General features: G+C 36.7%; 1 protein-coding gene across 5 annotated transcripts in view; it reads right to left on the bottom strand.

The window, feature by feature from the left end:
• Positions 1-2144: 2144 nt before the first annotated feature.
• LOC149572092 (DEAD-box ATP-dependent RNA helicase 17-like) overlaps positions 2145-26728 on the bottom strand; it is a 152827-nt gene continuing 128243 nt past the window's right edge. For all 5 annotated transcript variants that reach the window (XM_089813394.1, XM_089813395.1, XM_089813398.1 and 2 more), the window contains 2 exons: positions 17249-17501; positions 2145-2618 (listed from right to left, as the gene is read on the bottom strand). In XM_089813394.1, coding sequence (XP_089669520.1) covers positions 2376-2618; positions 17249-17501 — 496 coding nt within the window. In that variant the 3' untranslated portion in view covers positions 2145-2375. The remainder of the gene's footprint in view (positions 2619-17248; positions 17502-26728) is intronic.

The following is a 26728-nucleotide window of genomic DNA, read 5'->3' as shown; positions in this document are numbered from 1 at the left end:
CTTGACATGCACCTTACCACATCTCTACAAGATAATAAGGCTATGTGCCTTTTTGAGGGAATAACATTTGCTGCTAGGAAACATATAAATAAGGCTAATTGTGTTGTAGTTGTTGTAGCAGAGTCTATTGCAATTGGAATCACTCCATTGATAAACATCTACAAGTACCTTAAATGTCTACATGAGACATTAGAAGCGTAAGTCTTCAATATTACAGTTTCACATCTTAGATCCACAAAATATATATAGGGGAAGTATTGATTCAAAGAAGGTTCTCAAAGAGTATGTGTAGCTGAGTACATGTAGTGTCGTGTGTGTTTGTGTCTGCAATCACATGTCCATGCACAATTGTGCACATGCATAAGCATATGTATCTTTTTGTCAGATTTACAATAATGATATTTAATGCTCTCCTTTGATACCTCTACACTCTTCCGTCTTCCCTCTTTGTATACACCCTACCTCACTTCTTCACTCTTTATATCAAAGTTAAATACCTTACCTTTTACTTGTATATTTAAGCTATTACTTCTTATTTTTATTATATTTATTTGTTTATAAATTTGTTCACAACTTAAAATCTAACTATTCAGTTAATTTAAAACAATAATACTTCCACAACTATAATTTATTGCTATACTAATATCTAATAATTCTAAAATCTCTTACATGAAAAATTTTGTTAAACATTTTACTCATTATATAACTAATTAAATTATATCAATTTATACTCAACATTTATTTTATTCTTAAAATCTTATCAGCATGCATAGGTACAAGAGTTGGATATAGTACTACCAAAACATTTTGAAGATATGAATCAAAGCTATTCAAAATATTAATGAACTACCAAATCAAGTATGAAAACGACTATTTGATCGTACCTTAACCAATTTAGATAAATGAAATAAATATCATAATTATGTTGGAATTAATGTTCCAACAGTAGTCAATAATAATTATTGTGCATGTGACAAACCTTGTTGAGTTGCTGGTAGCACAAGTTTAGTTTAGAGGTGAGTCAAAATTCTAATTTGAATGAAATTCTTATTGTAGATGTGTTTGAGTTAGGTGTCCATAAGTTTTAGTTAGTTGTCAAGTTTGTGTGTGTTGTCAATCATGAAGTAGTTTGTTGTCAATCTAATTAGCAGTTATTTAGGAATGTTGTTGGATCAAGCTATTGTATAAATATGTATCTATTATTCAATTAAAAAGTTGGAAGTTCATTCTTTCTCTATTTTATTTCTATTATTCTATTTTTCCAATATGGTATCAGAGCTATCTTTCTATTAAGTTATGTTTGTTAGAGAAGAAGTTGTTAAGAAGATGAGGCCAAGAGAAGAACCATCAGATGATTATGTTTTCATTGAAGAAATTGTTTTTTGAAGAAATCAATGCTTTGAAAAGTAGGAAAAGATGTGGCAGAGGCTAGATGTATGCTCGAATAGTTTGAGGTGCTATAGGATCAAAGAAGCTATACCTTTACAAGGGTTATGAGGCATTCCATGTGGAGATGGTGTGTCCAATAGTTCAAGGAGATCTGAATGTCTTGAAGCTTGGCATCGTACCTTTATGAGGGTTATAAGACATTTCATGTGGAGATGGTGTGTCCAATGGTGTTTCGAAGCTAGGTGATAGCTACATAACTATGAAAAAGTCTTACTCCTCTATGACATATTTTCAAAGTATAATTTCTACATAATGTTTCATTTAGTTGTCACATTAAGTGGGGGTGTTGGAAATAATGTTCCAACAATAGTCAATAATAATTAGTGTGCATGTGGCAAACCTTGTTGAGTTGCTGACAACACAAGTTTAGTTTAAGTGTAAGTCAAAGAGTTTTAGTTTGAATCAGGTTCTTATTGTAGATGTGTTTGAGTTAGGTGCCCATAAATTTCACTTAACTGTCAAGTTTGTGTGTGTTGTCAATCATGAAGTAGTTTGTTGTCAATCTAATTAGCAGTCATTTAGGAATGTTGTTGGGTCAAGCTATTGTATAAATTTGTATCTAATATTCAATAAAATTAAGCTGGAAGTTCCTTCTTCCTCTATTTTGTTTCTGTTGTTCTATTTTTTCAATAGATTACTATGCAAAATGCTTATTACACAAGGCTATCATAACTTAAAATCACTGCACTAATGCCTAGACTAAGAGCGTGCTTCAAATAATCATTTAACTGTAAATATAATCCAAGCTCCAGTATCCTGCCGAATAATTTACAAAGAAAGTTTTGTAACTAAATGCTATTTTAAATGCTGATTTTCCTCCAAAATGGAAAACAAGCTTTCTTAATTTTGGAAGGTCACATTATTTACTCTAGGATTTGATAATATCATAATACACTCATTATCAAATGAGACTTCATTGACCCTACTCATGTAACATGCCTCTTCTTTTTCGACCATTTGTTATGCATTTGACTCCTCTCCCTCTTCTTATTTTGCTTGTTGAAGGATTTTCCAACTAAGGATGGCTGCTCCTTAAGGCCAAAGCTCTTTGCCACATGGCCAAGATGAAGTTTCTTCACCTGAAATATCCTTTTGAGATCACCCCGATGAACAGCATATGCACGTACAAAAGAACAGAAAGCATCTTTTGCAAGTTGTTTCATGCTTCCCTGCATGTCAAAAAATCAAGACAGACCTATTGTAAAATAAAGAATTCTAAAGCAGAAATCAAGTAGAAAAATTAATTACAAATTACAAAATCATGCATCAAAATGTGCTCATTAACACATGCTTTTGATAAGCCGCAAGATAGAAACTGATATTGCAGCAAAATCGCATATCCAAGTTTGCACCAAGGACAACATTTATAAAGAAAATGTTCTATATTTTAAAGGTTCAAATATGCATCCAATGCAATGTTTCTCTGAGCTAAAAGCCAGGGCCAGAAAGGACAGCTATTTAAATTATATAGATTTACAGAGTATAAATAAATTATAAATAATTTAAACAACTAGCAGAAATGAAATTTCCAACATTAACCTGGCATGGCATTGCATTGATTCAAACAACCAATTATATTTAGATCATCCTGGCATGACATTTCTTTTCCATTTCTGTTTTCTAGTCAGTCATCCTGATGATGGATCATTGACTATGAATTGATGAAAAAATTGGTAATGTGGTCAGATCCAGAGATCACCAAATATTTGTCAGCCTGACGACAGATCATAGAGTATGAACTGAAATGGTGATGAAAATATTGGTAATGTAGTCAGATCAAGAAACCATCAAATTTTTTATTGAAGACTGCAGATTCATGCATTACAAATTTTAAAAGAATATTCAGTGATTGTAGTTTATTCAATGAAAACTTCCTTGGGATAAATTTTAGGTACATGTGAAAGATAGCTTTTAGCTGAGTTGAGTAGATTCCAAATGTCAATAAGAAATGTGTTTTAGACTTTTAGCATATTATCATTAATTTTAATAAAAGGCAACTTATGAATGAAGTGGACAATGAAGAATCGTTAGTATGAGGAAGCCAATGCAATATGTGAGATTGGGATATTTAACAAAGTAGATCACAAAGACAGAGATTCGTAAAAGAATAGATTATATGGCACCTAGAAATTCATGGAGTAAACATGTATTTATTCAGTAATAAATGGCCAGGTCAAACTGACAGACGAAGGCAAAAATGACAGCATCAAATGCATAAAAATTTAAAGACCATAGACTTCCCATAAGCTTCTAAAATATGCACTCACAAAATCAGAATATCAAAGAGCTAAGCAAATATCTAAAGAAATTATGCCATATGAAAAAACAATTTGAAAGAAAAAAAATTGTAACATCGGGAATCAAGAAATAAAGAATAAACTACTCATGCCATGAAATTGCCTATAGATGAAGACTTGACTGTGCCTTTTAGCAATCTTGGCATTTGAGCCACTCATTAGTTGTCTTCAACAGTAAATAGTTTGACATTTACCCACTTAATCTTTGAGAATGATCTTGTTGGTGTGTGTTTTGTAATAGACAACACAATAAAATACAAAGGGTATTCTATCCTAAATTTTAAAAAAAATCCTATGTGCTAAGCAGATAAGATAAGATAAGATGAGATAATGATATTAATGTCCAACAAAAGACCAAAAAGAGGTCTATGGGACTGAAAGATTACAACAAAGCAGGGCTGAAGCCAGCAGGAGCACACAAAGGTGTCCAAAGAAAAGCCACAACAACAAACAAATACAAGCAACAGAAAGCACTAGGAGTCTTTCTTGGGTGAGAAGAAATCAATAATAAAATGATACACGTGTCGATGCGTGGAGGTACTACACTGTCTCCGACCTGTCCCAGAAGAGTGTCGCTGGTGCCTATAAGCAAAACGGGATCTGACGCATCTAGAAAGATCACTAGGCCGAATAGAGCTAGAGGGCCTTTTCACACCACGTAAGGGGGATAAAGGTGTAAAAAAGGCAGTAATGAGCTGAGTAGATGAGTGCCGGTGTGGAAGTAGAGTCTAAATCATGTTATCCCGGAGCATAGTGGCCTCACGCAGATACAGTGCAAGGCATCTCTGATCATAATAGCTGAAGAAATCATAGAGAGAGAAGCACTCTCTGAACAAACAAAAGAACCTCCCTCTGATCTCATAATAAATAGGGCATCAAAAAAGAAAGTGAGCCTCATCCTCCACCTCCCCTAAAGAACAAAACAAACAAGTCCGCTCCTCTCTGTCAATATGATGATCCAACTGAGCCCAAAGACGGTGGGAACCAACTCTGAAAGAACCTAAGGAGATCGGCAGGGCATGAGACCAACACCGTGAAAGATAGCTAGGTCGGGCAATAATCCCATCTGAGATCTCCAAAAAGTGTGTCGCAGATGAATGGTCTGACTATAAAGGTCATCTCCAAGGTTCCAAAATTGTGTGAATTTTTTTTGTTAGCATAACTGATGCAGATTGTGTTGAAGATATGTTATAGACTATAGTACATGTTTGATGTTCAATTGATCAGTTATTGTGTTGTCATTGATGTCAACTTGAAGGTTGTTGGTTGACAGTTCACCAAGAGCATTGTTCTAGAATATGCAGAGTGAAAATCAGCTTGAAAGTTATCATGCAGTAGGAATTAAGGTGTGTTGTAGCTATGGATGACTAAGGTTTTAAAGAAATGTTATAGACTATAGTACATGTTTGATGTTCAATTGATCAGTTATTGCATTGTCATTGATGTCAACTTGAAGGTTGTTGGTTGACAGTTCACCAGGAGCGTTGTTCTAGTATGTAAAGTGGAAATCAGCTTGAAAGTTATTATGCAGTAGGAATTAAGTTGTGTGGTAGCTATGAATAAGGGATGTCTAATGTTGCAGTACCTACCATTGTGCAAGTTGAAAACAAGTTGATCAAGAGTTATGGTGAAGTGTGACAGAGCAACTGAGTAGAACTGTTAGTGACAGACAATGAATGATTTGATTGGCATATCAAATCTTTGAGGATTCAAATGTTGAAATTCAGGATCTATGATATATAGATAGTTACATGATCAATGTTACAATTGCGCATGATTCTTGTTTATAGGAAGACATGTTTAGAATCATTTGAACTATGTTCACCAGAAAGTGAGTTTATGTTTGATCCTCAACCGGCAATGTTTGGGCTGACTCCGATGAAACTTTCACAATGTAAAGTTGTGTGATGATGGGGCAATGATGTGGCATCAGTGGGTTATAATGAATTGGTCATACATTGGTCTTTTTTATTGAAATTCTCAAAGTCATGTTCATTGGAAAAAGTGAAAAGGATAAAAGACGTTCTTTGTTGAATCAATGTGTGATTCAAATTGGTAATCAGTTTAGTAAATGACGGATAGGGTTTGGTAATACGTTTTGGTGGGCCACATGTGAAATTCAAGTATAATACGTTTTGGTTGGGATGGTGGCTGCCATAAAGATTGACATGTGTATTTATGTGACAGAATGTTGCAATTGTAAGGTTGTAGATCCTATATGAAGGGTGACATCAAGTTGGTGGTTGAATTCCTACAAGAAGAAACATGTTAAGCTGAATTGGATCTATACAAGCAATCAAGAATTGTTATTTCCAGATCACTTTCCTTGTTGAATCCTAATGGGTTCTCCAAGTCTAAATCCCTTAACCGGCTCACTCTTGACATAGTGAGTGTAGTGCCTCTCCCATTTGACTTTTGTAAGTCGTTCTGATGGATGCAACCTTGTTGATCTTTTGTTGTGATGGGTCATGATTGTGACCATGAGTGGTCTACACCATTGAGGTGATTGGATTTATGTTTTTGTATCAATTGCTTTGATTATGCTTTTGACTGATCTATGAGATTATGATGTGATTTATTGTTCACTGAGGTTTGTGCTAGTGGTTACCAGGATCGATGTGGTATCATGAGGTTGTTCCGTGATTACCTTGGGATGTGTGCAGAGATTGCACTATGTACTTTTTACCATGCTACACTGGATTAGGTTCCTGTAGCAGTGATTAGTCATGTTTATGACTGTGTTTGCTTATGTGTTTTAAGTGCCTTTTTGTTGATTCTTTAAACAATCATTATTTAATGCTTAAGTAATTAGAAATGGATTGTTCGTGTTGGATTCTTTGGTTCTGTGCTGCAGACATTTACCTTGTTATATTTTGATCTGTGAGATATTTGTTACTTATGTGATATTTTACATTTGAGACGACCCGAGGGTCAGGTGTTATACTTTGATTTCAGTATCATAGATTTTAGACTATTGTGCCCTTCTGTTGAAAATATTGCATGACGATGCCATTTTGAGATGACAGTGTGTTTTATGATGATATCTGGTTATCTGGTATTTGGTCATACCTCTGATTATGTTATGTGACGGATTTAATGCTATGGTTATTTACTTCATTCCTGCGTTGTTTGCGTTATGCGAACGTGAGTGATGTAAATAGATTATTTTAATATAAATTAATAAATGGTTAAAATAGGTGATTTAATGCATTTATTGCTTCGGCTATGTTATTATATGCAATTGCACTTGATCGTGTTGTTTATTGTGCAGGATTTATATCCCTGGCAGTGGCACATGGAGTTAGTTACCAATGTCGTCCTGGTATGGTCGACGTATCCTTAATTAAATGTTTAATTTAAACCTTTCGGTGATTATTAAATCCGAACTCATTTGCATTATGTGATTTGACCAGTGAGCGTGTGTGCATTTAGAGTTTCGCATTGTCGCGAAAGTTGTTAAGGAGATTTCTTTTTTTTTGGGCTTTCGGGCTTTTTAATTGATTTATTTTAATTTTTGGCAGCTTTGCCATAGATGAATTCCTATTTATAGGAATAACCTGTTTTCATTTGGGTCAATTCGGGGTTTAACTAGGTTAGCTGGTTATTTGCCCTAATCGATTATTCACTCGAAAAGTGAATAAGTATCCAAAAAGGAATTTAATTCCTCACTTCTCACTTTTGAATTAGAAAGTTGGAGAGTAAAACCCAAAATCCTCTTCATGAGGATTTATTGTTTTGTTCGTTGTGGGAGCTATGGGCATGGGATAGTCGTGAGGTTGGGCTCGTTGGATCCAGCTCGGGGAAACCTTGGATTGCTGCAATTTTCAGCTACTTCTGCAGAATATTTATTTTATGGTTCAGATTCCCGTTTTGCCCTTTTGGCTATGAGGTAGGGCTTTCCTGTTTTATTGTTTCTGCTGCGTCTCTGTTTCTGTTTTTGGTAGCCGTTTGTTTGGAGGCTGAGAACTAGTGTTCTCCTCCGTTTCTGTATGTTAGTTCTACCCAGTTGGGCAGGTATGAACATTTCCCTTTTTTTGGGATGAGGGTTTGAGTTTTTGGGCAGTTATGCTGGTCGTTTTTGCATACGGTGTCCGATTCCTTTTATTTTTGGATTTTTGAGATTTTTGAACCCAAAGGTCAAATGGGTTTTAATTTCAAAAATTTTCAAAATTTGGGGTTTTTACCTCGTTTTGTGTGCTGCCCTGTTTTCTTGGGTTTTCATGGCACAATGTGGGTCGTGGACTTGGATGATCCATTTGGACATCAGTCAGACCACTATTGCACTTTTTGTTGCATTGTGATGCGTGTTGCATCCGTACTCCCGACGTCGTGTTCAGTTGAGTGATTTTGTACCTCATGTTATTGTTTCTTTTAGACATTTGCTATTGTTTCATGAGCGCTAGGATTCGTATAGAATCCATACTCTCGGATTGAGATGAGTTGAGTGAGTTCATGATGTTTGGTCTTGTTGCATCATTGGGATTCGTGTAGAATCCATACTCTCAGATTGAGGCCAGTTGAGTGATTTTATGATGTATGGTTTTATTGGCTTTGGGATTCGTGTAGAATCCGTCCTCTTGAGTTGCTTTCGGTTGAGTGTTTTGTTTTGCATTGTGTTCTCATCCTGTCCTTGTGTTGTGATCTTCGTGATGGTGGTGCACCACACAAAAGTACGTGCACGTACATTTGTCGGGTGACTTGCAAGCCCTGATCTTCCATGGTACTTCCGAAAGTTATGATCATTGGGGTTGGGATGGGAGTATGCATGCCCACGGGCACTTGTCGTAGGATGAGCATGGGTAGGGTAGGGTACCATATGGAGGGGGCTTCTATCTCGCAGCCCGGCAAACATGGCGCCATGGGTTGGCAGAGGGAGCTTTATATAAGTGATAACTAAATAAAATGTGTGATTGGTAATAAAAACTTAAGATAATAAAAATGTGGGGTGCTAGAGCCTTTCCGTTGAGGGATGTTGAATCTGTGCAAGTCCGAGCTTGGTCTTTTCGATGCCAAGCGACTCTCCATGATGTTAGTCCCTACTTAGTAGCCTACTGAGTGTCTGACTAGGACCTGTACTCCTTGCATTGTCTTAGGTTCTTGGTTGCAGCCATCATACTGTCTAGCGTGAGTGTTAGCCATGGATGTTGTTTTGTGTGTTTTGTGGTTGGATCTTTATCTCCATCAGCACGACAGGTGTGGACCTACGGGTTCCACGTGGTTGGGAGGCATAGCTACCTTCACCACTACTAGGGATCGGTGTACAGAGACAGTCTCTTATCCTAGTGCGACCGTTGCTGGATGTTTTCACTTGATGCTTCAGGTTTCGGAGTATGCTTTCTTGTGATTTATGCTTTCAGTGGAATGCTTGGATATCATGTTTAGATGATGTTAGTTTATTTGACGCATTCCCATACTATGATGTTTAGCATATGCCTAGATGATGTGAATTGCAGTATTAGTTTATCTATTGCTTATTGGTTTAGCATATTAGATTTCCTTATTACGATGTTCAGTATGTAATAGGTGATGTTATCTACTTGCAAGATTATCTGATGCTTTACTACTAGCATGTTAGATTTCCTTATGCTTATATTGTAGCATGTTTAGTAGTGACGTCCCTATTACGACAGTACCGATGATCGAATCGGTGGCTTGGAATGTCACGCGCAGGGGATGGCTAGGATCCATGATGGTCTTATGATGCTATTGACGGTTGGGAGGAACCGCGTACTTGGTTGTTCAGTTTTTGCCGATGTTATTTCTGTACATTGCGATTTTTTTTTCACTGCAATGTTTATTTTAGTATGTTCATTACTGCTATGGTTTAGATGGTTAGATGTTCCTCTTTCCTTTCTGTTGTTGCTCTCGAGTGTTCATTCCTCGATTTACGTGGATCCGGTACTCCCTGGTGTGGAGGTTTCCATGTTTTTATGCTTTTTGTCTGCGTTTTGTTGTCGCGCTGATTTGTTTTCTCACGTGGAAATGCATGTCCTCGTGTGAGACCATGCAAGTCCTCGCGCGAGAATGCAAGTCCTCGTGCGGTGCGCAGGGAATCCTCGCACGAGAATTAAAGCCCTCGCAAGATGCTTAGGAGTCCTCGTGCGAATCCGTGCACTTTCTCGCGCGAAACTCGAGACCAGTGTACTTTCTCGCGCAAGAAACAGGGGCTATATAGGCTTGTCGGATGAAAGTTCGAAAGTTGGTTTTGGACACCCTTTTGGTTTCTACACCTTCCTAGTTCAAAACAGATTTCCTAAGGGGTTTAAAATATATTTTAATATATGCGACGAATCTTTTGAGATAGGTTTCAGACCTCTCCGAGATAAGATAAAGATTTTAAGAAATTTCAGGGCTTCAAAAATCCAGACTTAGCCAATTTTCAGGGCTTCAAGATTTCAGGCTTAGCCAAATTTCAGGATTCTGCATTTTACCCCAGCTTGGTGTTTTGTTGATGAGTGGTTGTTTCTTGAGCCCTCATCATGTGCGTTTGTCATTGTTGGCTTTGTTTGTGTGTGTCAATTTGGTAGTGGCATTTGGAGATTCGTTGGTTGTTGGGATTGTGGTGAAGTCTTTCGTTGCGATCGTTGTGATCCCTGTATGATGTTGTCATGTGCATTCATACTTGTTAAAAAAAAAAAATTCTTGGCTTGTATTTCATCCTTGTTTCCAAGGATCTCCAGGCGAGGCATTACAGTGAGCATGATCCTAAAAGGTCTGATGATTAATTCCCTTAACTGGATGGCTCATTAGCTTGAGTTAGAAATCCTACTACGAGCTTACTCCTAACAGGGTAAAGCTCTTAACAGGGCTAGAGGAAAATTTCTGAACAAGAAGACTCCTAATTGGGCATTATTACAACCTCTCCTAATAGGGCTAGGCCTTTTACAAGGAACATTTCAAAAGAGTGCAAATATTTATGGGTACTAACTCCCACCATAGTTTTCCCTCCTACTAAAGGTTTCCACGTGAAGATTATTAGTGTTATTGTGTTACTTGTGTGGATGTTTTTATGATTTGTTTTACTTGTTGCTTCACAATATAACATTGGATGAATGTGGTGAATGATTAAGTGGTTAGATCAGATTTGAATCGATCATAGTTGACAAGTTTTTTTTAAAGTTTGAATTTGAAAGATTACTGTGTCACCCCACCCCCGCGCCTCTTAGTAATCTAGGACCTTAAGTATATTAACAATTTGTATTAGAGACTAGGTCCTCATCATGGAAAGCCTAACATCTTGAGGTGAAGATCCAGATGATAAAGAAAGGTCCAAAGTTTTTAAGGAAAACTTTTCCATATGGTGTGATAGGATGGAGATCTACATCAGAGCAATGAGGCCACAATAATAGATACATGTTGAGACCAAATATGTCGAACTGAATGAAACACTCGGGGAAAATCAGTTGAAGGTGGAGACAAAAAATGCAAGCTTTAGATGCCATTGAAAGTACTTTGTTTGATATTGATTTTGTTGATATTCGTGGACTCAATGCTGCACATAACGTCTAGAAAAACTTTTCAGTTAGTCTATGGTAGAGACGTACATGTTCAAAGAGCAAGGGTTGATAGTTTGGAAGGAAAATATGATGACATGAAAATGGAAGAAAGTGAAAATGATGCTCAGTATGGACATAGGTAAAAAGCAGTGATTATTGCAATTAGAAGTGTCAATGGAACCATGGAAGATTAAGTAGTAAGAAAAATGATGAGACCCTTGTTGCCGGCTAATGCCATTAGAATTTTTGCAATTCATGAGTTGAGGACTTTTGATAAAGTTTCCATCTATAAAGTTTTGCATTTCTCAAACCCATTTCTATTCTAATTACTTCGTAAGTGTTTACCATGTCCTGTGCCGGCACAGTTTTGGCTCGAGGAGGTATATATGTTCGTCAGGTTGTTATGTTTAGGCATGCGAATTGATTTGTTATGTTGTATTGGGAACCAATTGGGTTCTGCTTGTACACCATTTCGGAAGTGAAAGACATTCCCTACTTGGCTTGTTCCAATTCCAATGGAATTTAGGTGTGCCCTATTCTACTTTGGTTCTCTTTGTTTAGATCTGACAAATACAAACAATATCATTATCGAATGTGAAGAATTCTTGGTGTAATATATGTTGTGTACTTCTTGGCATAATAATTGATTTGTGACTTCCTTGGTATTAAATCTCTCCATTTCTCCTCGAAAGGAACTAGCATCGCATTTGGAACTCGCCTTTTGTACACTATTGAGTAATCCTCATTTGCATCTACCTAAATATTGGCATGTTACTTCTAAATCAACAAGCATTAACCATCCCATTTTGAAGATTCAAGACAACACCCTCAACATACGACCTACTAGACATTACCTCCATGTAGCCCTCCTGGCTCCCTCTAGCATACGACATCACCATTTCACCCTCACTATACGACTTGCCAAGCACCACCTCCATACAGTCTCTTGGCCCACTCCAATGTACGACATACTCTATTTCCTCGCCATATGACAATAGCAAAAAGAAAAGTTCGTACGGCCTTGCATCATTGTACGGATTTTACCGTCATCTTACTACATCGTACGAACAACATTTCACTATATGATAGATCCAAACTACACAACCTATACAACCAATTTGCAAGTTGGTTCCAGACTATTGTTCCATAGTCCATATGCTAGTCAACTCTAGACTTGTACACTAATTAAAAAACTAGGGCCTTCGATCGATCAATTGTTGGTTTGGTACATTACAAAGGTATAAGAGTCAGTAATTCTACCTGTGGATAGTGAATGAAAGTTTATAGCTGAAAACGAAGACAGGCCCACTCAGTTGATAGAATGGGAGATTCATGAGAACCCGCTCCTGCCGCAGTCATGGTGTTACTAAGGGAGCTCTCAAGAAATCAGGCACAGGTTAATGACACTTAGTAGCTCATGGAAGAAACATTACAAAAACTAGCCGAAGGTAAATTATTGGGTGAACATTATGGTCAAAAGGACCACTCAACTACCAAAAAGGTAAATCCTCATTTGACGCATTCTCAACCCTCCATACCAACTTTCCCTCCATGAACGAATGTCCTCATAGAGGAAGGGAACCAACCTTTGAAGAAGTGCAAGAACAGTTACAAGAAGATAGGAGAAATGCAATATGGAGGGGATATATCATACAAAGATTACATGGAATTAGGAATGAGATATTCTGGTGGCAGCGACCGTGTGTATTTCAATGATCTCAAAAGAATATTAAGTAAGGTGAATCAGTCACCATTTGATGGATCTGGACCAATATCTAGACATGGGTAATGAAGGTCGATACCTACTTCCAACTCAACACATTGCTAGAAGATGAAGCAATTAAATTCGCCGCACTCCATCTAGAGGGAGCGGTGCAAGAATGGTGGCATCACGACATAGTTACTCTCGGACATGACCAAGTAAACACTTATGTCAAGTTTATAGAAAAATTGATAGATGGTTCGATGGCAAAGATCAAGAACTCAATTTCAAAAAATTAGCATAGTTAAGGCAGATCGAGTAGGTAGACAACTACATCTTGGAGTTTTAGAGACTCTTTGTACTAGTTACGGACATATTAGAGAGACGACAAACATGCTATTCATGGATGGCTTAACAAAACTGTGAAAAAGATGTATAAAGGTTCCAATCGTGTTATCCTCCTAGAAACGATCAAGAAGATGCTAAGCATGGCATCTTCTCGAAGTTATACACACAAAACCATCGCTAGCTCCAAAGGAAAAAGCCAACAAACCGCACTAAAGAAGCCTAGCCTGGATGAAGCCACCAAATAGGAACTCGAGAGGAGAAAATTATGTTTCAATTGTAAGGTGTCATGGGAACCAAGGCACTAATAACTAGGTAAAGGAAAAACACACTATATTGAGGTCATGTCTAACGGTGAGGAAGAACTGAAGGATTCGACACTCAAAGGGGATAATAGACAGGAGGTTAGCTTAAACTGTAAAGAGAGGATAGACGCACTTGTAAAGTGTGGAGCCACCATCACTCTTGCAGGTAGCCCAAGGTGCACAATTTTTAGGGTAGAAGTAACCCTCCAGCAATAGAAGGTCATAGTAATGCTAGACAACGAAGCAACTCTAAATTTTATAAACTCTTCACTTGTGAAGCAAAGGGATTTACCAACAAAAGCACATGCAGGTTTCCAAGTCAAAGTGATCGGAGGGATTTTGATGACATGGAGGTTATTCTTGGCATCCAGTGGATGAAATCTCTGGATGAGTACACAGAGAGCTTCAAGTGGATGGACTTCACTTTTGTAGTTGATGGAAAGATGGCCCTCAGAGGGATAGAAAATGAGGGCCCGAAGGAGCTTTCAGCCCATCGAATGGAGGGCATCTTCTAGCATGACAATGTTGCATGGGTCACACATTGTTTTGTCTCAACAAGACCTATAGAAGGGCAACATGTGTACTATCAAGATGATGAGCATCGGGTCATTTTGGATAAACATGATAGAGTTTTTGCACACATCATGGTTTTGAACATACTGCCAAATTGGAAGTTGGTGCTAAGCTAGTCATCACCACACCATACTGCCATCTGTCTCAGTTCTAGCCCATTTGCTTCATCAGTGGTGCTAGTGAAAATGAAGGATGGGAAGTTACACGTGTGGACTATACGTGTATTGAACAAGAAGACGATCAAAAATAGGTACCATACTTCCAAGATCAATGAATAGTTGATGAGTTGCTTGGTGCGATTTATTTTTCTAAAATAGATCTTGGTTTCGAATATCATCAAATCTGCATGCAGGAGCAAGAAGTGGAGAAAATGGATTTTCAGTATCACTACAAACATTATGAGTTTTTGGTCATATGCCATTTGGATTAACAAACACACTAGCTACATTTTAGTCCTACATGAATCGCATCTTCAACAAATAATTGCATAAGTTCCTGCTGGTATTTTTTGATGACATTCTTATTTACAGTAAAACATGGGAAGAGAATTTGAGGCATTTGGATGAAGTCCTCATGATCATGAAGGCCCAATCATTGTTTGCCAAAAGGTCCAAGTGCGAATTACATCTAACCTGTCACCTCTCAATGAAGAAGGGAAACTAGTATTGAAACCTGTTGAAATCCTTGACGTATGGGAGAAGAAACTCAAAAACCTCACCATCAAGGAATACTCGGTATGCTGGAAGCATTTGCCACTTGACACCACCTGGGAAGGTGAAAAAGTTCTAGAACATTCGGCATTATGTTTGCTTAAGGGTAAGCAAATTTTGGGATGGGAAGATTGTAATGTCCCCGTCATAAAATAAATAAGATATTTGAAATTTTGTTCAAGGGACCAAATGATTTAGTATATCTTGGACCCATTTTGATTTTAATTATTTCATAGGTGTTTGTTGTGTCCTTGTGTTAGCACTTAATTTCTGCCTCAACAGGGTATATACGTTCTTCGGGTTATTTTGTTTAGGCATGTGACTTGATTTATTATTTTGTACTGTGAACCAATTGGGTTATGTTTGTACACCATTTCAGAAGTGAAAGACCTTCCCTACTTGACTTGTTGCAGTTTTAGTGGGATTCAGGCTTGCCCTGTTCTACTTTGGTTCTTTGTGTTTGGATCTGGCAAATCCAAGCAATATAATTATCGAATGTGAAGAATTCTTGGCATAATATATGACCTGTGTACTAATTGGCGTAACAATTGATTTGTGAATTCTTTGGTATTAAATCTCTCCATCTCTACTCAAACTCCAAAGGAAACAACATCCCATTTGGAACTCGCCTTCTGCGCACCATTGAGTAATCCTTGTTTGTATCTACCTAAATATTGACATTTTACTTCTAAATCAGTAAGTATTAACCATCTTATTCTGAAGATTCAAGACAATACCCTCACCGTACGACTTGCCATTTGTATGGCCCTCCTGGCTCCCTCCAGCATACGACATCACTACTTCACCCTCACCGTATGACCTACCAAGCACCACTTCTGTACGATCACTTGGCCCACTGCAGTGTATGCCATACTTCATTTCCTTACAGTACGACAATAGCAAAAAAAATCACAAAACGGCCCTGCATACACTATACAGATCCCACCGTCATCTTGCCACATCATACGAAAAACATTTTGTCGTATGGAAGACCCAGACTCCACAAACCATATGACCAATTTGCAAGTTGGTTCTAGATTGTTGTTCCATAGTTCGTACGCCAGTCATCTCCAGAACTATACGCCAATTTGAACCCTAGGGCCTTCATTCGATCAAACATTGCTTTGGTACATTACATCTTCTAAACATCTCTATGGCATCACAATACTCATTTAGTCATGCTTTCTATTTTTTACTTTTGACATCCCTGAATTTTGACTGGACTCTTAAACTTTGAATGGCAATAAACCAAAGACTCATACAGAAAAACCTAAACAAAATCCTAAAAAGCAAAAAATGGGGGGTCCCCATTTGCAATGGAGTTATGTGATAATGTCACAATAGATCCATATTAGAAATAATAGTTTCAATTTTTGCAAAGCTCAACCGTGTTGATTTTAATGTCCTCATTTCTAACTGAAATTTTCAAAGTTAAATTTGTGAAGATAATATATTAAAATACCCAGTGTCCTTTCTGATTCTTCTAGCCACACGGAAAAAATTATTGTATACTGTGAAAGGTGCTGGTGACCATTAGGTGGTTGATGTTCATTAAAACATCAAACAATCCATTCAGGCAGACAATAAAGCCTCACAAGCCTGAGACAAAAACCAATTGTGATTGAATAAGGCCACGCCCTAGTGTCATTAGTGGGGGTAACACGTTTCAATTGGATTAACAGTGGAATCCTCACAAAACATCCAAGATTTAGTTTAGGCTGCATTATAATTCAGACGGGGAAATCTATCGAAATAATTCTGAGATTCAATTTCTGACTTGGAACTGATGATTTTACAGATAAAACTTCCAATAATTCATAGATTAAGAAGACCAAGTTAACTAGAAAACAAAATAACTACGTAAACAACACCGAGGTTCATCTAAACTCTTCCCAAGGATACCAGTCTTGTACAGGATTCCACTGTCCCCTAAAAGCCCTCTCTTGCAATATGAAACTATGTTGCCTGCCGTATTGGAAAGCACCCTTACAAAAACCTATTGGATACTAAAATTGGCTATTTATACAATTTCTTTCAAGTTTTAATGAAGTTTTTTTTACAAAAGCCAAGTTAACTAAAAAATGAATAACAAAAATAACACAAAGGGTGCATTTCAACTTGTGACACATCTGTTAAAGGTTAGTTTCTTGTCCCTGGTGGTCATGTTCTGTAAGAAGTGCATTGTTGCAATATGTAGCTATAATTGTTGCCTTTTATATTTGAAAACTTCCTTTACCAAAAAAAGAAGGAAATAAGAGCTGGCTATTGGTGGAATCTAAACACAATAAATAAAGCATGTGAAAAATTAATCAAGGTAATTATAACCATATAGAACAGCATATATACATGTACAAAATTTCAAACAAAATACCTCTGCCATAATGAATGACTCCAGGGCCTTCTGCATGGACAAAACCCTAGGATGCATTTCAAGTGTAGTCCATTTTCCCTGTTTATAATTCCTCATTATTCCATTCACCTTGATATGATCTAGAATCTTTTTAACTGAAAGCTCATTCAAAGGAACACTGTGTTTCTGTAATTCTTTCAAATAATCCAGCTCAATAGGCTGCAAAAATAATATAGCTTCCCCCTTTTGGCCTAGACGAGCTGTTCTACCAACCCTACAAATCACAGCAAATTTTAAAAACTCAGAGAAAATTATCTATAATAAGCACTAAGCAATAAGAGAGATAATGCTATTCAAATTAGTTCAATAAATACTAAATTACAAACAAATAAAGGCTCTTGAAAAAAATGTTGCTACAAATATCAAGACTACACAAGACTAAATTCTCAAATTGCTCCTTAAATGTGGTCCTCAAGTCTTCAAAGCCTGGTTCCTTGCCCATCACCCCCATTACAGATGTAGCTTATATGCATCTCCTAAAATAGAACCACTTGAAGCTATATACAAATAAACCATTTGCTAGTACTTGTAATAGACAGTTGTATGAGTATGTGATTTGAATTTTATGTTGAACAAGATCGTGGGAATCCCCCAAGGAGCTTTCTTCAAGAGTTGGATATGCTACTTCATTGAGGAGATAACAAGAAATGTAAGGATGAATTAGGCCAAGAGGATTACTGAGAATCTGGATGCTCAACTAAGGAACTTGGGAAAAACAAAGCAATTTTATATGATTTCCCATGTGATTTATTTGCTAGCAAGAAATACCGAGTATCCAGCTCTCATATGTAGGGACATGATTGGAAATGAAAAAAGAGCAATTCAAGGTATATGATTGGTATCGTGAGTTACAATTGCATGAGAAGGAAATTTATAAGAGGATCAATCACATCTTCACCATGAATATCACACACATGCTCCAAGAAGGATTACATAAGAGATTATCCAAGGAGGCATAGCATTGATTGAATAGTATGGATATTTGTACATCCAATTCCCCACTTTTATTTAAGAAGGATTACATAAGAGATTATACAAGGAGGCTATAGCACTAATTGAATAGTATGGATATTGGTACATCCAATTCCCCACTTACATCTAAATCTAGGGATTTTCTTCAGAGCCGAAACTTCAAAGTATGCTACAGATAAGATGGTTTTGTTAGAGGTGGTATGGAAACTATCAGAGTTTTGACTTTATGCAGAAGGAGAAGCACAAATAGAGAATGCCTTCCTCTGTGACATTGGAGAAGATGCTCGAGTCATGTCCTTCATTACAGGCAGCTGAAACAGCAAATATGGAGTCACATTTTTATCATCTTGGAATGTACAAGACAAGAAATGAATCTGATCCATTCCTGAGAATCCACCCTAATAGTGGCAGGAGATATGTCTATAAGTTTAACATTGAGGACTACTGGGCAAATCTAATAGATGAACATGTTAGTTTGTGGTGACTGATCAGGGAATTACTATACATACTTCATAATTATAAAAAAATTGGGCCGTGACCGACATATGGCCAACATTTTGTAACCCTAAAGTGGCATAAAATTACTTGTATAAAAGGGCTTAGGGTTAGGCATTTTCATTGAGTGAGTAATGAGAAAATTGGTTCTTGCGACGGTATTGAGCTATAAGGGATTATGGATTGTAATCAAGCTGTAATCACTAGATGGTAATAATATTGAACTTGCTATTTGGTGGACGTAGCCCAGAGATTGGGTGAACCACGTTAAATCTTGGTGTTATGTGTTCTTTTCTGTGTGATCTATTATTTTTTGATATTGTTTAGATTTGCATGTAATTGTTATGTCTGTCTGTGGTTTAATCCTAACAAGTGGTATTAGAGCCTAGTTATTTTTCAGTTATCCTCTACAGGAAAGTCTCACGATTAAGTGGGAGCGATGGCAAACGAGGGTAAGCTGAGGGTTGACAGGTTTAATGAGCAAAACTTTCAATTATGGAAGATGCAAATGGAAGACTATCTATATCAGAAGGATCTATGGAAGCCGTTGGAAGGCAAAACCAAGAATCAGGGATCTATGTCAAATGACGACTGGGATCTTTTGGACAGAAAGGCACTTGGAAGCATTCCATTATGCCTGGCACCATCGGTGGCATTTAATATTACAAAAGTGAAGACGACAGAAGAGTTGATGTAAACCCTAGCAAAACTGTATGAAAAGCCCTCCGCTTCAAACAAGGTATTTCTCATGAAGCGTTTATTTAATATGAAAATGGTAGAAGGTGGATCTGTTGCGGATCATTTAAATGAGTTTAATACTATTACTAGTCAGTTATCTTCTGTGGGTATCAATTTTGATGAAGAAATTAGGACTTTCTTGATTTTGTGTTCTTTGCCTGAAAGCTGGAATGGCTTGGTAATGGTTGTGAGTAATTTTGTTCTTGGATCTAGTACCCTAAAATATGATGATGTGATCGGTATTAATTTGAGTGAGGAAACTCGTAGGAAATCCTCAAGCAGATCTACATCCGGAAGTGCTTTGAACGCACAAACTCAAGGCAAAACGACTGGGAGAGGAAATAATTCCAGAAATCGTGAGAAATCAAGAGGAAAGTCAAAGGGGAGGAGGTCTCAATCAAGAGGACCGAACGACTATTGGTACTGTCGGAAACCAGGGCATAAAAAGAAAGATTGTTGGACTCAAAAGAAAAATGAAGGAGATAAACCAAATGGAGACAAGGAGGCAAATGTGATAGGTAACAAATCCGCAGAGGATGCTTTGCTTCTATCCTTAGAAAGTGTTGATGATTCATGAGTTTTAGATCCTGGTGCTTTATTTCATGCTACACCTCATCGAGGTTATTTCATTGATTATGTCCAAGGGGATTTTGGGCTAGTTTAGTTGGGGCATAATGAACCCTGTTAGATTGTTGGAAAGAGAAAAGTTAAGATTAAGTTGTAGAATGGTGATCATTGGCTACTACATGAGGTAAGACATGTTCCAAGGCTGAGTAGAAATTTAATTTCAGCAGGGCAACTCGGTGATGAGGGTTGTGTAATTACTTTTAATGATAAAAATTGAAAGGTTTCAAAAAGTTCCCTTCTAGTAGCAAAAGGTGTGAAAATAGGCACCTTATATCTTTGTACAGGTCATATTGTTCCTTCTACTTTAATTGTTTCAAAGAAAAATGAATGATCAAGAATAATTGCTGCAGTTGAGCAGGGAGAACAAATTGCTGTTGTAGATTCTAATACAATGTTGTGGCACAACAGACTTGGGCACATGAGTGAGAAAGGTATGAAAGTACTTCATTCAAAAAAAGTTTTACCAGGTCTGAAATGTGTTAATATGGATTTCTGTGAAAGATGTGTATGGAAAACAAAAGAGAGTGAATTTTGTAAAGATTGAGAAGGAAAATAAAAGGGAGAAATTAGAGCTTAAGCATACAGATTTATGGAGACCGGCTCAGGTATCTTCCCTTGGTGGCTCTCATTATGTTACATTTATTGATGATGCAACTAGAAAAGTATGGGTTTATTTCCTTAGACAGAAATCTAATGTATTTCAAACTTTTAAGAAATGAAAATGCTTGGTTGAAAATGAAACTGGTAAGAAATTACAATGTCTCAGATCTGATAATGGTGGTGAGTATTGCAGTCATGAATTTGAAGATTATTGTTTCAATAATGGTATTCGTAGACAAAAAATTGTTCCAAAGACTCCACAAGAAAATGGAGTGGCTGAACGCATGAATGGGACTATAATGGAGTGTGCAAGGAGCGTGAGGTTGCATGTTGGGTTGCCTTACACATGTGGGTATAGATTGTCAATACTATTGTATATTTGATTAATAGAGGTCCCTCTACTCCTTTGGGTTGTGGTATTCTAGAGGAAGCATGGACTGGTAAGAAGGTGAGTTATTCTTTTCTCAAGACCTTCGGTTGTAAAGCTTTTGCTCATATAGATTCTGAAAATAGAACCAAGCTGGAAGCTAAGTCAAAGAAATGTGTATTTGTTGGATATGGCATTAATGAATTTGGTTATAGACTTTGGGATTTTGAAAATCGTAAAATTGTAAGAAGCAAGGATGTCATATTCAATGAGAAAGTGTTGTACAAAGATCTATTGCAGCAACATGAGAAGAAAGAAGATGATTATGTAATGTTAAATGATACTCCAAAAGATGATGTTTCAGCCATTCCTCGTGATGTGCAACAACTACAACAACAAATACCACACAACCCCATGAATGTTAGATAGTCAACAAGGCTAAGTAGACCTCCAGACAGATTTTCTCCCTCTTTGTATTATATTTTACTAACAGATGCTTGTGAACCTGAATGTTATGATGAAGTTGTGCAGGTGGATACTAAGATTCAGTGGGAGTCTGCCATGAAAGACAAAATGGACTCTTTGCTGAAAAATAAGACTTGGGATTTATGCCAATTGCCTATAGGTAAAAGGGTTTTACAGAATAAATGGGTTTACAGGTTAAAAGAAGAGGATGGAGGTAAGAAAAGATTTAAAGCCAGGTTAGTTGTAAAAGGATTTGCACAGAAAAAGGGCATTGATTTTGATGAGATATTCTCTCCTGTTGTTAAAATGACTTCTATCAATACTGTTTTAAGTATTGTGGCTACTGAAGATTTGCATTTAGAGCAACTTGATGTTAAAACAACCTTCCTTCATGGTGATTTGGATCAAGAGATATATATGGCTCAACCACAGGGATTTGAGGTCAAAAGTAAGGAGAACTTAATGTGTAAATTGAAAAAAAGTTTATATGGCTTGAAGCAAGCACCTCAGCAATGGTATCTGAAATTTGATAGTTTTATGCATAAGCATGGATATATTAGGTGTCATTCAGATCATTGTGTTTATTTTAAGAGGTTGGATGATAACAGCTACATTATTTTATGTTTATATGTTGATGATATGCTTGTAGCTGGGTCTAACATGGATCACATTAAGAGGCTAAAACGCCAGTTAGCACATGCATTTCCTATGAAGGATTTGGAGATAGCGAAACAAATCCTTGGTATGAATATTTGCAAAGATCAAAAGAATAGGAAATTGACGCTATCTCAAGCTGATTATGTTGAGGTGTTGCAACGTTTCTCTATGGAGAATGCTAAAGCTGTCAATACACCTTTACCTGGTCATTTGAAGTTGACTAAGGAGATATGTCCCAAGACACAAGAGGAGGATAAGATGTCTAAGGTACCCTATGCTTCAGTTGTAGGAAGTTTGATGTATACTATGGTATGTACAAGGTCAGATATTGCACATGCAGTAGGAGTTGTTAACAGGTATATGAGTCATCCAGGAATTGAGCATTGGAATGCAATCAAATAGATTCTTAGATATTTGAGAGGAACCACCAATGAGTGTTTACACTTCGGGGGCTCTACTACTAATTTACAGGGCTATGTTGACTCAGATTTCGCAGGGTATATTGATACCAAGCACAGTACTATAGGTTATGTATTTACTGTTGGTGGGGCAGCAGTGAGTTGGGTTTCTAGGTTACAAAAGGTTAAATGCTTTATCCACTACAGAGGCAGAGTATGTTGTTGCTATAGAGACAGCCAAAGAGATGATATGGCTTCAGTTCTTTTTGGAAGAATTGGGACACCCTCCGAGGGATAATTATTTGTTTATAGATAGCCAAAGTGTCATTCATCTTGCAAAGAATTCAGCTATGCATTCAAAGACAAAACACATTCAGTTGTGGTACCATTTCATTTGGTTAGTTTTGGATGATGGACAGTTAAAGCTGGATAAGATACATACAGATGACAATTCAATGGATATGTTTACAATGGTAGTGACAAGGGAGAAGCTGAATTCTTCTTCAGCTTCCGTTGGTCTTCTAAATTGAACATAAATCAACGAACAGTAGAGTCCAGGGTGGTTTGAGCCAGTGGGAGCCCCATGTGGTAGCAGTATTGCTACAGGATTAGTCTCCAAGTGGAAGATTGTTGTCTAGTGTGGAGTTTGATTAGTCCCCAAGTGGGAGATTGTTAGTTTGTGGTGACTGATCAAGGAAGTACTATACATATTTCATAATAATAAAAAAATGGGCCGTGGCCGACGTATGGCCAACATATGCCCGACATGTTGTAACCCTAAAGCGGCATTAAATTACTTGTATAAAAGGGCTTAGGGTTAGGCATTTTCATTGAGTGAGTGATGAGAAAATTGGCTCTTGCAGAGGTATTCAGCTGTAAAGGATTACGGATTGTAATCAGGTTGTAATCACTAGTTAGTAATAATATTGGACTTGTTGTTTGGTGGACGTAGCCCAGGGATTGAGTGAACCATGTTAAATCTTGGTGTCTTGTATTCTTTTCTATGTGATCTATTATTTTCTGATATTGTTTAGATTTGCATGTAATTGTTATTTCTGTCTGTGGTTTAATCCTAACAGAACAAGTTATAAGAAGAAAGATATGGTCAAGGATGTATATTGATCTCATAAGGAAATGTGATGTTATTCCTAACCAGGTTAAGGATGATGGATATCTTATTCAGCCCAATTATGAATATGAAAAGAAAAAGTCAATCCAACTACCCAATTGGTCACAAAAAGACCTTACAAATTTGGGCATTCTGATGAGGCGGCGGATAGATAAGGGCATGATTTGATAAGCAAGTCAGCAAGTTAGGGAAATAAGGTGTTACCTTCAGTCATGCAAGGATGCAGAGTGAGGAATCTTGTTTGAAAGGGGATGATAAGACCATCAATAGTTAAGGATTACACATTGAGAATGAAGGACGAACTTCAAAGAGAGGGGGTAATGTGGCAAAGTGATAAGACTATTAGTAAGGAGTCTGAAAGAAAAAGGCATAAGTCTGCCGCACCTACTCCTATTGTTAGTTCTTCATCAATTAGGGAAATAGCGGCACAGAGTATGGATCATACTTCAATAAAGGGTGGAGATACATAGATTTTAGCTCGGGATAGTCAAGAGGCAGCTTCATCCACACAATCTACTGTAATGTTCATGTGATATCCTTATCAAAAAACTTGAAAACTTAGGATTTCGTCCTTCTCCAAAGGCAAGAAAATGGTTTGATACCAGTAGATCTTTTGAAATGGTATGCCAAAAACAGAACAATTGACAAGGACAACACCAACCTGTCACAAAAGGAATTTCATAAGTACATGGCATAGAATGTAGTAAGACCTTGCACTCATAAACAAAATGAATTTGATCCACCTCACTCTAGTCATTGGAGTTGCTCGCCACCAGTTGACATATTAGATGGGCATGATGAGTACTCTTTTTCTTCACGGCGATCTAAGGATGAATTATACATAGCACAAGCACAAGACATTGATGATTCTTCCTTAGTCTACAAACTCAAGTAAACCCTCTATGGCCTCAAACAAGCCATTGGACTTGGTATGCCAAAATCGATTTGTTCCTTCTTTCTCTCTGCTTTACACAATGTGACTTTAACACAATAGTGTACATATTGCAGCAACATGATGAGTTTCTACTTTTGGTATTCTGCATTAATAACCTAATCATCACAAGGAGTTTATCTCTCATTGGCTGCACAAAGTTCAATCCACAAAACACATTCTCAATGACCAGCTTAAAATTGCTAACAAAATTCCTCGAGATTTAGATCCGCAAATTTGAGATCACTCAAACTAGTTTAGAATATGTCGTGCTTATCCCAAGTATATTCTCGATCTTCTCTTGCGGACTGAGATGGTTGCATATTATTCTACGACACTTCACTTTCTATCAAGAGTTAATTTGGTGGAATTCTTCAACTCCTATTGCTGATACTTCTTTGTATCAATCATTTTTGGGCCAATCTCATATATCTCAGCCAAAATTGTCTACACATTCCTTACTATTTTAGCATGGTATCTTGCTTTATTGGATAGTCGACATGTGTACACTACAATATCTACATGGGACACATCAATATGGGATGCTATACAATTAGCTGAGATACAAACTTGGCAGAATATATATATTCTAGTAGAGCAAGTGACTAGGATTGCAAGCCCACATTTGTCTATAGCTTCCCCTCAAATCCGATCCTACTTGTAGTAATATAATTACACCTTTTATTGACTTTTTTAGATAATTTTTCTTCATTACTCTTAGTGAAATAGGATCTGTAACTTGTAATAGCACTTGTGGATATTTATGTGTGTTCCAAGTTACTATTCGAATGAATATATATATGATATAAAGAGGCATGCTTCTTGAAGAGACATGTCTCTTTAATATATTAACTTACATTAGTTATAGTTATAACACAATTAATATACTCTCAATATATTATAATGAGATATATATATATATATATATATATATATATATATATATATATATTACTCTTAATATAAGTTAATTATTCCATATATAATATTTGTCATATATTATATATCTCATACATATAATATAATTTATCCGACAGAATTATAACATTAACAATTACCTAGGTAGATTAGGGATAATGGGTATACCCTATTCCTTGTTTATAAGAATTCTTGTGCTAGTTATACTTTATCCTTATCCACTTCAAATTTGGAAACAAAAATGCTATATATTATAGTTCATTTCCTTATATTATCATCTAATTAAATTCAAATATTGGAAGGTTGAAATTCTTGTTTCTATATTGTATGTCATTGTAATGTTTTTTTTGTAACTAGGAAGATTGAAATATCCCAAATGGATATTTACTCTGTTGCTGCTATAATGTTTAATTATATACATTATATTTTCCTGTAGATTTTTTTTTTAATCTTATAGAGCTAGACAGAAGTTGCAGAAGAATGTTGTTTCTTTTTATATTTTTCAAAATATAGGTATTACAATGAATAAATAACAATAAATGATAAAATAGAAGTGATAGAGATCATATGCAACAATACATACTAATTTGGAAATGATTCTGAAACCGTTCCAGCAGAGTGATTTATTTCATAATAGTCCCAATACAGATGTACTTCAAACAAGATTGACGCCAGCTGAAGATGGGAACCAACTACAACCAAACAAGTTCAAATGATAAAGCCCATGCTACTGCAATAAAACAACTCTAGTCTGCTGCAATAAAACACCCCAAAATTCCTCACATGAGCTGCTGCAAGGAAACGCCAGTCTGACCAAAGTGGTCGCCTTCCCTAAAAATCCATTGCCTACAAAGAAAGTGTGACTGCATACTATAAATCAATCCTCTACCTTGATCAAACTGTATGCATAAGAACCTTCGAATCTGATCTTGTTGAGGGCTACGTCTCAACAAATCTGCTCTCAACACTAGAATTTGCGTCCTAGGTGAGGAATGCTCTTCCAGAGAAATGGCGTCCAAAATAGGTTGACAAGATGATAAAGATGATCACCTTTAGTTTGCCTTCCCCTTATATCCCCTCTCCAAGGCAATTTGAACCCTAAAAGAACCCTAAAGTGGAATTCATTTGAACTTTATAATATAAC

This window comes from Cupressus sempervirens, chromosome 2 (genome assembly GCF_028749045.1).
Source record: "Cupressus sempervirens isolate cs-2001-9-10 chromosome 2, ASM2874904v1, whole genome shotgun sequence".
Taxonomy (NCBI): Eukaryota; Viridiplantae; Streptophyta; class Pinopsida; order Cupressales; family Cupressaceae; genus Cupressus; species Cupressus sempervirens.
This window is presented reverse-complemented; position numbering and strand designations above follow the sequence as displayed.